The sequence below is a fragment of the Choloepus didactylus genome, chromosome 18, assembly GCF_015220235.1.
Source record: "Choloepus didactylus isolate mChoDid1 chromosome 18, mChoDid1.pri, whole genome shotgun sequence".
Taxonomy (NCBI): Eukaryota; Metazoa; Chordata; class Mammalia; order Pilosa; family Megalonychidae; genus Choloepus; species Choloepus didactylus.
Genome location: NC_051324.1, coordinates 50,458,044 through 50,471,493, shown reverse-complemented (window position 1 = coordinate 50,471,493; position 13,450 = coordinate 50,458,044). Strand labels below are relative to the sequence as shown.

At 39.4% G+C, this 13,450-nt stretch overlaps 1 protein-coding gene across 1 annotated transcript; it reads left to right on the top strand.

Moving 5' to 3' along the window:
• The first annotated feature begins 11,254 nt into the window (after window positions 1–11,254).
• On the top strand, window positions 11,255–11,653 carry LOC119513106 (keratin-associated protein 2-3). The gene has a single exon (XM_037807984.1). The coding sequence runs from the start codon at window positions 11,255–11,257 to the stop codon at window positions 11,651–11,653; it is 399 nt and encodes a 132-aa protein (XP_037663912.1).
• Window positions 11,654–13,450: the final 1,797 nt, after the last annotated feature.

Genomic DNA, 13,450 nt, shown 5'->3' with positions numbered 1-13,450 from the left:
AAGATGTCAATTCTACCCAAACTCATCTACAGATTCAATGCAATCCCAATCAAAATTCCAACAACCTACTTTGCAGACTTGGAAAAGCTAGTTATCAAATTTATTTGGAAAGGGAAGATGCCTCGAATTGCTAAAGACACTCTAAAAAAGAAAAACGAAGTGGGAGGACTTACACTCCCTGACTTTGAAGCTTATTATAAAGCCACAGTTGCCAAAACAGCATGGTACTGGCACAAAGATAGACATATAGATCAATGGAATCGAATTGAGAATTCAGAGATAGACCCTCAGATCTATGGCCGACTGATCTTTGATAAGGCCCCCAAAGTTACTGAAGTGAGCCATAAAGGTCTTTTCAACAAATGGGGCTGGGAGAGTTGGATATCCATATCCAAAAGAATGAAAGAGGACCCCTACCTCACCCCCTACACAAAAATTAACTCAAAATGGACCAAAGATCTCAATATAAAAGAAAGTACCATAAAACTCCTAGAAGATAATGTAGGAAAACATCTTCAAGACCTTGTATTAGGCGGCCACTTCCTAGACTTTACACCCAAAGCACAAGCAACAAAAGAGAAAATAGATAAATGGGAACTCCTCAAGCTTAGAAGTTTCTGCACCTCAAAGGAATTTCTCAAAAAGGTAAAGAGGCAGCCAACTCAATGGGAAAAAGTTTTTGGAAACCATGTATCTGACAGAAGACTGATATCTTGCATATACAAAGAAATCCTACAACTCAATGACAATAGTACAGACAGCCCAATTATAAAATGGGCAAAAGATATGAAAAGACAGTTCTCTGAAGAGGAAATACAAATGGCCAAGAAACACATGAAAAAATGTTCAGCTTCACTAGCTATTAGAGAGATGCAAATTAAGACCACAATGAGATACCATCTAACACCGGTTAGAATGGCTGCCATTAAACAAACAGGAAACTACAAATGCTGGAGGGGATGTGGAGAAATTGGAACTCTTATTCATTGTTGGTGGGACTGTATAATGGTTCAGCCACTCTGGAAGTCAGTCTGGCAGTTCCTTAGAAAACTAGATATAGAGCTACCATTCGATCCAGCTATTGCACTTCTCGGTATATACCCGGAAGATCGGAAAGCAGTGACACGAACAGATATCTGCACGCCAATGTTCATAGCAGCATTATTCACAATTGCCAAGAGATGGAAACAACCCAAATGTCCTTCAACAGATGAGTGGATAAATAAAATGTGGTATATACACACGATGGAATACTACGCGGCAGTAAGAAGGAACAATCTGGTGAAACATATGACAACATGGATGAACCTTGAAGACATAATGCTGAGCGAAATAAGCCAGGCACAAAAAGAGAAATATTATATGCTACCACTAATGTGAACTTTGAAAAATGTAAAACAAATGGTTTATAATGTATAATGTAGGGGAACTAGCAGTAGAGAGCAATTAAGGAAGGGGGAACAATAATCCAAGAAGAACAGATAAGCTATTTAACGTTCTGGGGATGCCCAGAAATGACTATGGTCTGTTAATTTCTGATGGATATAGTAGGAACAAGTTCACAGATATGTTGCTATATTAGGTAACTTTCTTGGGGTAAAGTAGGAACATGTTGGAAGTTAAGCAGTTATCTTAGGTTAGTTGTCTTTTTCTACTCCCTTGTTATGGTCTCTTTGAAATGTTCTTTTATTGTATGTTTGTTTTCTTTTTAACTTTTTTTTTCATACAGTTGATTTAAAAAAGAAGGGAAAGTTAAAAAAAAAAAAAAAGAAAAAAAGAAAAACAAGGAAAAAAAAAAAAAGATGTAGTGCCCCCTTGAGGAGCCTGTGGAGAATGCAGGGGTATTCACCTACCCCACCTCCATGGTTGCTAACATCACCACAGACATAGGGGACTGGTGTTTTGATGGGTTGAGCCCTCTACCATAAGTTTTACCCTTGGGAAGACGGTTGCTGCAAAGGAGAGGCTAGGCCTCCCTATATTTGTGCCTAAGAGTCTCCTCCTGAATGCCTCTTTGTTGCTCAGATGTGGCCCTCTCTCTCTGGCTAAGCCAACTTGAAAGGTGAAATCACTGCCTTCCCCCCTACGTGGGATCAGACACCCAGGGAGTGAATCTCCCTGGCAACGTTGAATATGACCCCCGGGGAGGAATCTAGACCCGGCATCGTGGGACGGAGAACATCTTCTTGACCAAAAGGGGGATGTGAAAGGAAATGAAATAAGCTTCAGTGGCAGAGAGATTCCAAAACGAGCCGAGAGATCACTCTGGTGGGCAATCTTACGCACACTTTAGACAACCCTTTTTAGGTTCTAAAGAATTGGGGTAGCTGGTGGTGGATACCTGGAACTATCAAACTACAACCCAGAACCCATGAATCTCGAAGACAGTTGTATAAAAATGTAGCTTATGAGGGGTGACAATGGGATTGGGAAAGCCATAAGGACCAAACTCCACTTTGTCTAGTTTATGGATGGATGTGTAGAAAAGTAGGGGAAGGAAACAAACAGACAAAGGTACCCAGTGTTCTTTTTTACTTCAATTGCTCTTTTTCACTCTAATTATTATTCTTGTTATTTTTGTGTATGTGCTAATGAAGGTATCAGGGATTGATTTAGGTGATGAATGTACAACTATGTAATGGTACTGTAAACAATCGAAAGTACGATTTGTTTTGTATGTCTGCGTGGTATGTGAATATATCTCAATAAAATGATGATAAAAAAAAAAAAAGCATACCTATTAATGTGAAAATAAAGTGCTGGAAAGAATTCCATGTGACCACATAAATTAAGGAAACGGTCATTCAAAAAAAAAAAAAAAAAAAAAGAATATTTAAGAGTATAACTTTTGATCCCAGTGTAGGAGTGTATCTTAAGACACAAAACAGGGTAAATCATAAGGAAAAGATTGATAAATTAATTCAGCAAATTAAAAAATTTTATAATAACTTATGATTAGGAAGAAGATTTTTTGAGGCACAAAAAAAACAGATTACTATTATCCATAATATATAAAGATTTCCTAAAATCAACAAGAAAAAAATGTAAATAGGCAAAGCAAATAAAAGACAATTTACAGAAGAGAATGACAAAATGGTCAAAAAGTTTGGTGAAATGTATTTATACTTCACTAGTAGAAAGAAAAATTCAAATTCAATAATAATGAAATATAAATTCACACCTCAAAGGCTGATGAAACAAAAGATTGACAAACCAAATGTTGGCAAAGATGTGAAAAAAAACCGATCTCTCATTTACTATAGTATGAATTAAATTGGTGTAACTGTTTTGGAGAGCAGTTTGGCAGTCTCTGGGAAAATATAAAATATGACAAATTCCTTTCAAAGTATCATTTTGTCTATATTCTAAAAGTTTTTATATACAGTATTTCACTATGAAATTATAATACTTTTAAGTTTTTCATTATGATTCTTTGATGAATGATTATTTTGAAATACATTTTTAAATTCCCAAATGTATGGGGAAAGGATATTTAAAGTATGGCATGTCCATTCATACAATAGAATAATATAGAGCAGGGAGAGCAGATAAAGTAGAAGTAAAATTATGAGCATGGATAAAGCTCAAATAAAACATTGAACAGAAAACAGCAAGTTGTAGAAGAATATTTATAGGATGATGCCATTTGTGTAACATTTTAAACATACAAAATATACCTATGTATGCCTTAGGGGAAACATAACATATATAGTAAAAGTCTAAAAAATGTAGGAATGATAATTCAAGACCATTACTACCTGAGTAGAGGGAAAAGGAGAGGAGTATGGATGGGGATGATTTCAGCTGTGCATTTGACAATGTTCTATTTCTTAAGATAAGAAAAGTGTGCTTATCAGTCTTTATACCATTTGTATGCTTTAAATATTTCATAGAAAATCATTTTTAAAGGAGATATTACACTGATAGTTTGAGAATTGATCTTAGAACAGGAATATGAACAGAAAGTAAACTGAGGAAGCAGAGAGAGCTGGTGGATTCAGGCGGTAGCAGTGGAGATGGAGAGAAGTGGAACACGTTATAATAAAGTTTGCTGGTGTTGAAGGAAGAACTTGATGAAGGATTGCTTGGGGTGAAAGAAATGACTCAAAGTCCTAGGTCTTAGGATTGAGCAACTTGGTGGATGTTAGTGCCATTTACTGAGAAAGGGAAAACAATGCATTACAGGTTTGACAGAAGAGTGGGGGGGGGGGACAAAACAATAGTTCTATTGGTTTGAGTTGCCTACTAGATACTCAAGAGGAGAATTTCAGTAAATAGTTGGATAAACAACTCTGCCTCCTAGGGGGGATATCAAGATTGAAGCCATCCATATGATTTTTTGTATGTTTCTCTCTCACTCACCAATACATGTGCACTAAAAAATTTATATGTTATTCTATTTTGCCAATATATATGAGGTTTAGGTGGTTTGTCCCTCCACCATCTATCAAATCAACTGACTTGCATGTCTACCTGTCAGAGCTGCTCCTGGTTGGCCCAGCTTCCTGCAGGAGGCAAAGGTGAGCTGGACATCTCATCATAAAGAATGGTGGTCGTGGCATCAAGAATCCTAAACCTAGAACAGTGGTTCTCATCTCTGGCTGCTCAGGGCTCACCTGCCTGGGCTTGACCAGAGAACAACTGAACCCAAATTTCTTTGGGGCAAAGCCTAAGTATTGGAAATATTTTAAGTTGCCCAGAGGGTTTGAATGTGCATCCAGCCTGGAGAACCTATGGCTAAGATATAGTCTGGAAAACAGCTGTTCAATATAGGGCCCTACTACACCAATTCCACCTACATTTGCAAAGAGGCTTAGGTCAGCCTATACCATAATAATCGTTTTAGAGGAAAACCTGGGTCCAAGCTGTAATATCAACATTGAGCTATTCTTGGTCCACTACAAAGGCAGTTGGCCATATTAATCAGGCCATTTCATTCTTTCCATCAGTAAAAGTATCACTCCAATCTCTGTTATCAACATGCCTCAGACCACCCAGGCTAAGTGCCTTCTCACTAAGCAGAAATTCAAATATTCTCCTTCCCATCTAGGTGGTTCAACATTTATGCCCTGAATTTAGCCTGGCTTCAAAAAACCAAACTTTCTAGTTCTCCCCCAATTCCATTATTCCAGTTCTATTTACATTACCTCTCCACAAAAACTAATGCCCATTTTTCTTCCAATTTGCTTAGAACCTACCCTTCTACAATCCTCTATCTTTCCAGAATGAAGTACTGAATTGAAAATTGTACCTAGTAAATTGAAACCTACACAGCGAGCAAGCGACATCAGGATTTCTCAACTCCTGCTTTAGAACTTGAACTTGCAACAGCTTTAGATACTACCAAAATTATTTTCTAATAATTTTGTGCAGGGAGTGGTGGTTTCCGTGGCCATGTGCTCTTCAAATTGTTTTCATACGTCACTTTGGTTCGTGAGATGATCACAGTCATGTTACACTGACCTGAAGGGCAGATGCAATAACCGTTTTATAAAATTAATTTTGCTTCATTTGTATTTCAAGGTAATTTCTACAGACTAGGTAAGTTTCTCTGAAGATCAGTGTACCAATTAAGATATTTTGAAAATGATTGAATGTTGTCCTACATATTTTCAGAAAACCAATTTATTTTGTAGTTTTAGCCAAAAAGTGTCCTTTTTTGTCACTGAACTCATCTTGTCATTCGTATCTGTTTCCATACAATGAATTAAAATTGCCTAAAAAAAACAAGCAAACTATAAAAATTTTTTAAAAAATTTTAACTGAGAGTTAAAGCGATATTACAACATCACACTTTTTAAACCATTTAAAACACTTTCTATGATGGCTGCTCAACTAGTAGGAGTTTATGTGAAGGGTGCAATCAGATCACATTTCCCACAACAGCTATTGCTCAAATATATAAATAACAGATTGTTTCAGTTATCTATTACTGCGTAATAACAAGCCATCCCCGAAACATAATGGCTTTAAACGACAACAATTTGTTATTTCTCACAGTTCTGTACATTAACTTGGAAGTTCTTCTGCTGATCTTATCTGGGCTCACTCATGTAACTGTATTCATGTAAAAGCTTAACTGGGGCTGGGTCCAAGATGGACTCACTTACATGTCTGGTAGAGAGTGTTGGCTGTCAGCTAGGATGCCTTGGTTCTTTTCCCAGTGGCTTCTATTTCTCTGGTGTACCTTACTGGTTTTTTCACATGGTGGTAGCATTGTTCTAAGAGGGCAAAGGAAAAGCTTCAAGAGGCTTTGGTTCTGGAACTCATATAATACCATATCCACCATGTTCTATTGGTCAAAGAGAGTTGTACGGTCAAACCAGATGCAAGAGATGGAGAAGTAGACTCCACCTCTTAACAGAAGGACCATAAAATGCTGCTGACCAGTGTAGGGCTAAGGCAGAAAAGGGAAGTTGTACAAAGCTACTACCAGTCACTGAGCATCCCTTCCTTGCCATCTCATACTTATCGGAATAAGGAAAATCATTCATTCATGAAAGTGAGTCATATCCTCACTTCTATGAGTTACAATCAGCAAATTTTGGCTACAATTATTGGTGGTGATGGGATTTTAAGAAACAACAGCTCTTTGTATTCAAAACAAGAGAAATGGGGAGAACAAAAATTCCCAAATTGCAGTGTAATTCCATGTGAGCACCTGCTGCACACGGGTTGTGAGAACTTCCTGTCAGTTCCCTTAATAAAGCAACTTATCAGAACCCACACACCTGAGGATTTCATATGGTGAACAAAGCAAAAATGTTAAAGATAAAAGCAAAAATGTCAAGAGGCACATGGTGCCATCACTTCTTTTATCAACAAACCAAGACCATTAAAAATTTATGGGAGAAACTGAAAGAAGTTCAGAAGTTAGAGTTTGGTGTGATTGGCTTGGCATCAAAAGACAGAAAACCCAGAACATCTCTCTAATTTAGAATTTTGCAACTGGAAAAATTCTCCAATCATCTCCTGCCAAAGTCATAGACGCCTGCTCAGAACACAATAAGTTAGCAGATATTTGCTAATGGAACAATTACTCTCCTGTGGCCACCAAAAAGGTGATTTCCCTAAGGAATGTCCAAGCTAAGACTTTGGGAGCCCCCATTTTCACTCTCATCCAGATGAACCTCCTGGTTTCTAGTGGTAGGCACTCACATGGGTGAGTGGTGGAGGAAACTATATTTGTCACCATAACACCAAACTAACAAGAGTAGAAGCCCTAATATTCAGACATAACTGAGACCAACAATTGGTTAATAAATCAAAAAAAAAAAAAAAAATCGTAAGGATGTTTCCATACCCAGAGAACACAAAGCTCCTACAGAGAAAAAATAAAACAATTCCTGTAGAATACAAATTCACAAAAAATAATGAAAGAAATTACATGAAGAAAGGACCACTTCTGGTTCTTCCTAATGGTGGTTTTCAGCTTGCTACCGCTGGGAGCCCCAGGGGGTTTTCTGGTCTGAGAAAAATGAATCTCTCAGCTTGTGATTCTCAGACCACAGAGAAGTCTAAAATAGGATTCTGAACCCACTTAAACTATAAGCTTTCAGTTCTGGATATAGAATTATTTTTCTTCTATCAACATTCCCCACAAAACAAGATTCACTGGGCTTCTCTTGGTCAGTGAGCTGAAATTTTCCACTTCTTGTGTCTCAGGAGAGAGATCTCTTCCAGAGTCTCAACTTTTCCTGGTCCCAAAGTAATGGGAGGGCATTAAAATCCCAGCTAACTGGTCGATATCCTGAAGAAGCTACAGCATCAGCTCACAGACTGAACAATCACGTCATGATTTCCCTCTTCATTTGGCACCTGAGGATTTTTATTTTCTTGCTTTTAAGTCCAGAAATATATGACTTAAAAAAAAATGTACCAGAATTCCTATATGTATGCAGCCAGAGGGGGAATTCATCTTATCTTAAAATCTATGTTGCTGAAATCCCTCAAGAGAAAATTTTACCAAGCATTGGAATAATCTGTACTTCTATTAGTCAATGAGATATAATTTCTAATGAAATAATTAAATCAATAGCCACTTCATAACATCACTGTTATTCCCAGGAACATGCATTTCTTATAGAGAAATCAGGTAGAACCTGTTTAATCAATGACATTTCTTGGTTGATCAGGAAGAGAGGTATGAAGGGGAGTAGAAGTTACTCACCTGAATGAATGAGACCCAGTAAACATAATTGAATTTGGCTTTCTGAAAGTCTTTGTCCAAGCATCACAATCAAGATGATTAAAATAATTGATTTGCCCCTATGGTAGATTAGAACATTCTTTGTTAGTACCCTCACCCACCTTGTGACTTTGGGCTTCATCATGTGACTTGCTTTGGCCAATAGGATGTTAGAGGACATGACCTAAGCAAAGACATGTTTGCATGGGTTGGAATGTCCCTTGCAATACTGCCATAAGAAACTGTTGCCAGCTAAAATACGGGATACCATGTAATAATACCCAAATATTACATGGGGCATACTTACACCAAAATGTATCTGTTGCTTACCTGAAATTCAAATTTAACTGGGTGCCATGTGTTTTGATTTTTTAAATCTGGCAACCCAAATTCATGAGGAAATCTCAGACTAACCCATGGCCAGAAGCAAATCCCAGATTTATTCAGCCAAATCTCATATGACCTGTACATATGTGACCAAAAAATAAATTCTTGTTGTTGTATACCATTGAGAGTCTGTGGTTGCTTGTTATGCAGCAATAGCTGACTGATTCAACCATGGAGGCAATGAGAAGTTGGTTTACTACACCAATCAATGCACAAAGATAAGCAGATGATTTTCAATAAAGAAAAAAAATAGGGGGTGCCCAAGTGTTTGGGCAAGGGTTGTTTCTATTTTAAATTTTAATAAACTTTCTGGAGGGCATAGGTTAATAAATCTCTAAGATTATAGATAAAATTAAGCCCTTATGCATAATACAAAGTAAACCTATTCATGTTCAATTGAAGGAAGATCCCATGAGGTTTTGTAAATACATTTGTTAAAAACAGGTTTAAGGGTCAGGCATGTTTTTGTTTGAATCCAGACACTCTTATTTAACAGATGTGTGAACTGGGGCAAATTATTTAACCTCCCTAAGCTTCAGATTCCTCATCTATAAAATGGGATAATAACATCTACCTCAATTGATTATTATGACAATTAATCAACTAATGCAGGTAAAGTACCTATTACAATCCCTAGAACATACTAAATGCTTAATACATGGTAACTTATTCTCTTACACGATGGACAGAAAAATGGCAACCAATGTTCACCATCAACAACTAAGACAATCTACTTAGGAAGAACCATTATAAACTTTTCTTAGAGAAAAATGAGTGAAAGCTACCGGTAAGAGCCTAGTTAGTACAGGAACTAGGAGTCCTTTTAAAGTTATGATAGAAAGCACCAGTTCAAAGGACTACTTAGATCAAAAATGTCCACAGAAAGTTGATCATAAATAAAAAGGCTACTTGAAAACAAATCATAAACTATTCTCTTACACCAATCATAATAAGACGTTGCCTAGAATATTGCATGTAATTCTGGCCACATTATCTCAAGAAGGATTTAGTCTGTAAAGTAAAAATTATAACTAAAATTATAAAGGATCCAAGGGGGAACTTTGGCATGAGGAGTGAGAATGAATTTGATACAATTCACATCTGTAAAATCTCCCATGTTATCTCCAAAGCAAAATTATACCAATTCCCCATGACAGCAACTGCTTAAGAGGGGTAATTTTAGGATAAATGACATTTAAAAAGCATCTGAGTGGTGCTTTGCAAGTTCTTTACCATTCTTTTTTCATTTGGTGCTAATAAAAAGTAAGCAGGGTTGATGGGACAGGATTTTTTCCCCCTAATCCAAAAGTGTAGAACTACATCAAAAAGTAAGAGATAAATCTATGGAACTCATCATAAAGGATGTATATGGTGAAGGTACAAATAAATAACAATGAAGGAATTTGACAAGTGTGTATCTTACAATGCCACAATGCGTTACCAAGGGAAACTGAATTACACTGAGACTGACATCGGGGAAACAAGCAGACCCTTCGATAAGTCAGACTCTGCTGATCCTCAGAAACCCCTAGGCTGGTGCGAAAGTCTGGCTCAGCCTGGAAGTCCTGAAGCCCTTTCCAGATTACCTGTCCCTGGGGTAAAAAGTTTCTCCAAGTCTTTCTGAGGGTCACTTCTAATGATACTGCTGAAATTAAAGAAAGAACTTGCTACTTGCTTTAAAGACTTAAGTCTATGTTTCCCTTGTCTAAAGACCATGTCTTGCTGAGCCAGAAAAATGTAAAACTTATCCTAGAGGCCACTTGCTGATTGAGACCCGAACCCTGAGCCTCATTCTGTGATCCCATCATGTGACCTCAGCGAAACCTCATGACTCCTTCTCTAAAATGAGGGGACCGTACTCTGTCTTCTCGCTAGTTCCTCCCAGGATCCTACAGCTGCAATGATTAACCCAAACTAAATTACAAGGATAAAAATTGCAATGGATGAGTGTTTTACACCCAGGGTGGGAACAGAATTTGGCTTGGAATGATGGGGAGGGCATTCCAGGTGAGCGGGGAGTCATGAGCAAACAGGAAAGGCCAGGTCCTACTTAGAGGAGAGTGACAAAACCAGTTTGGCAGGGAGACAGGGTTCCAGTGTGATCCCTCCTCATATGAAAAACCTGCCTTTAAGTGAGTCCTGGAGGGAGACATCTGGGAAGCAGAAGCCTGTTGCCATAGTGTGATGCTGTTGAGCTGTTCCTGTCTCCCAGGCGTTCATAATAAGACATCACTGTTTGGGTGGTAATTATGAAAGCCTTTGAAGTCAAGGAATAAAATTCTACCTTCAGGGCCAAAGTGCAGAGTGGTTAGATACCATTACAGGTTAGAAAACACATTCTTTTCTCTTTTATGGGCTAGGAATATTTCAAAGACAAATTCATCAGCATGCATTCTGATGTCTAAGTTTTGGTGAAAATAAACAATATAAGAAAGGGATGGAACACTTGTGGTCTATGTGTATGTATGTGCATGAGGAGAGGGGAAAACAAAGCATCATTAGTCAATGCTAAATCCTCACTGATTTGCCAGAAGATTAAAGAGGAATGACCTTGTGACTCCGGGGTCATCAGCACCCGACCAGGGTATATAAAGGGTCCCCAGGGGGAGGAAGACATTCACACCTGAGAAAACCCGACTCCTCTCAACAACCCAACCCACACCAGCCCCACACACCACCATGACCGGCTCCTGCTGTGGCTCCTGCTGTGGCTCCCCCTGCTCCTCCCTGAGCTGCGGGGGCGACTGCTGCCAGCCCTGCTGCTGCCGCGACCCCTGCTGCTGCCGCCCCGTGTCCTGCCAGACCACCGTGTGCCGCCCCGTGACGTGCGTGCCGCGCTGCACCCGCCCCATCTGCGAGCCCTGCCGCCGGCCCATCTGCTGCGACGCCTGCGCCCTGCAGGAAGGCTGCTGCCGCCCCATCGCCTGCTGCCCCACGTCCTGCACGGCCGTGGTGTGCCGCCCCTGCTGCTGGGCCTCCACCTGCTGCCAGCCCATCTCCGTGCAGGCGCCCTGCTGCCGCCCCCCGTGCTGCCAGCCTGCCGCCTGCCGCACCACCTGCAGGTCCTGCTGCTGCTGAGATCCCCACTGCCCCCACAGAGCAATACGCTAGATCCTAAGCACCTATTCTGCATCTTAATCAAGGTGAAAGAAAAACAGATTTCTTTCATATGGTGTAATAGGCATTTTGCCTTCTATCATATGGATACAGTCTGACATATGTATCCATATGTATCCAGATGTCCATGGCCACCCTCAGACAAAACACCCTGGTGTCTACATGAGCAGAAGTCATCATTGGTGGTAAATCCACCTTTTAAAGTCCCTGGGACAGAATTCTTAAATGCATCTTAAACTCCAGGTGCTGTTGAGACCCTTGTCATCATCTTTTGTAATGTGTTGTTCACTTATTTTCAATAAACTAATTTTTTCTTGGCATAGCAAACCTCCTTGCTAACTGATTCATTCATCAGCGCATGTTTATTAGTGTACACAGATGAGCCAGAGTTTAGAATCTGAACAAGGGGACCAAAGCTTGAACAAAGCAAAACTTTACCCACAGACCTGCTAAAATTCCATTTATTCAGTCATTCAGTAAATATTTATCATGGGCCTTCGAGTGCCTGATTAATGATGAAGGACCTACATGTCTTGCACTCAAGTAGCTTAAAGTCTAATGGGTTAGAAGATTAAGTAAACACAAAATTAATGAAGAGGGATGGAAGGAGGAGCACATACAAAACCAGAAGAGAGAGAATGGCTGTAAGCAGACTACCACAGCTCATCTCTTCTCTCTTCTTACCATGTTTCCTAGAGTTTTTGGTGTGGTCCACAAATCAACCAAACCACAATCTCCTAGAATGCCTACCAAAAATGCAAATTCTTATGCCATGACCCAAATCTACTGAACCAAAATCTCTGGGGGTGGGGCCTAGGAATGTGTGTTTTTCATTATCACTTCCAGGTGATTCTCATGCCCAGTAGAATTTCAGAACTATTATCTTGGAGGAAGAACTGGGTTCAAGCTCCTTTGGGGCTTAACAAGTATGGCCCTGAAAGCCTTCCAACACTTGTGGACATGGGATATCATGCAAAAACCAGTGCTTTTCCTTTCTGTCTCTACAGCAAGAATGGAAGACTTAATAGTTCCATATCAAGCCATAATTAAGAGACTCAAAGTTAGGGAAAAAACAGAAATGTAGTAATAAGATTGAAACAGCACCTGGTAACCTGATCAAAAGGACCAGTGTGGACAAGACAAGGCTTTAAATGAAAGCACAGGAAGAAAACATCTTAGGCATCTCGTGGGTGGAAAAAAATGACAAATAAAAAAGAGAGTGAAGAAGGAAGAAAGAGATGCGGGACTAAAGAAAAAGTGGAGAAAGGGAGGGAAGATAATGAATAGGAAGAATAGTAAAAGGAAGAAAGAGGAAGAGATGAAGATGATGGGAAGACAGAAGAGGGAAAGAGAGAGGAATCCTGATGAGTATTCCGAGCTGGCACAAGTCATCCAGGCTAGTCCTCAAAGTGCTTATGTGGGTGGGAAATCTGCACACACCAGGTCCTCCATGAACATCTGTCCTCTGTCCACCTCTCCAGCTTCATATCTCACCACTCATTACTAAGCTTAACTTCAAGCAAAGCTGAACTTCTCACAGTGACAGGCATGTCATGCAATTTCTTTGTTTTTGCTCACTTTCTTTCACTTATCTGGAATGCCATTCCATCCATCCCTTCCCTCCACCTTCTTCACCTACCAAATTCTGAGTCATTTCCAATATTCAGCTCAGTCTTCCCCAGTGGTCCTATCCTAGCCCCTACACACACACACACACACACACACACACACACACACACACACGGCTAGGGTTAGGTT

What these genes read in the sequence shown, in the direction of transcription:
- LOC119513106 (XM_037807984.1), top strand. Translation starts at nt 11,255, where the DNA reads ATGACCGGCTCCTGCTGTGGCTCCTGCTGTGGCTCCCCCTGCTCCTCC.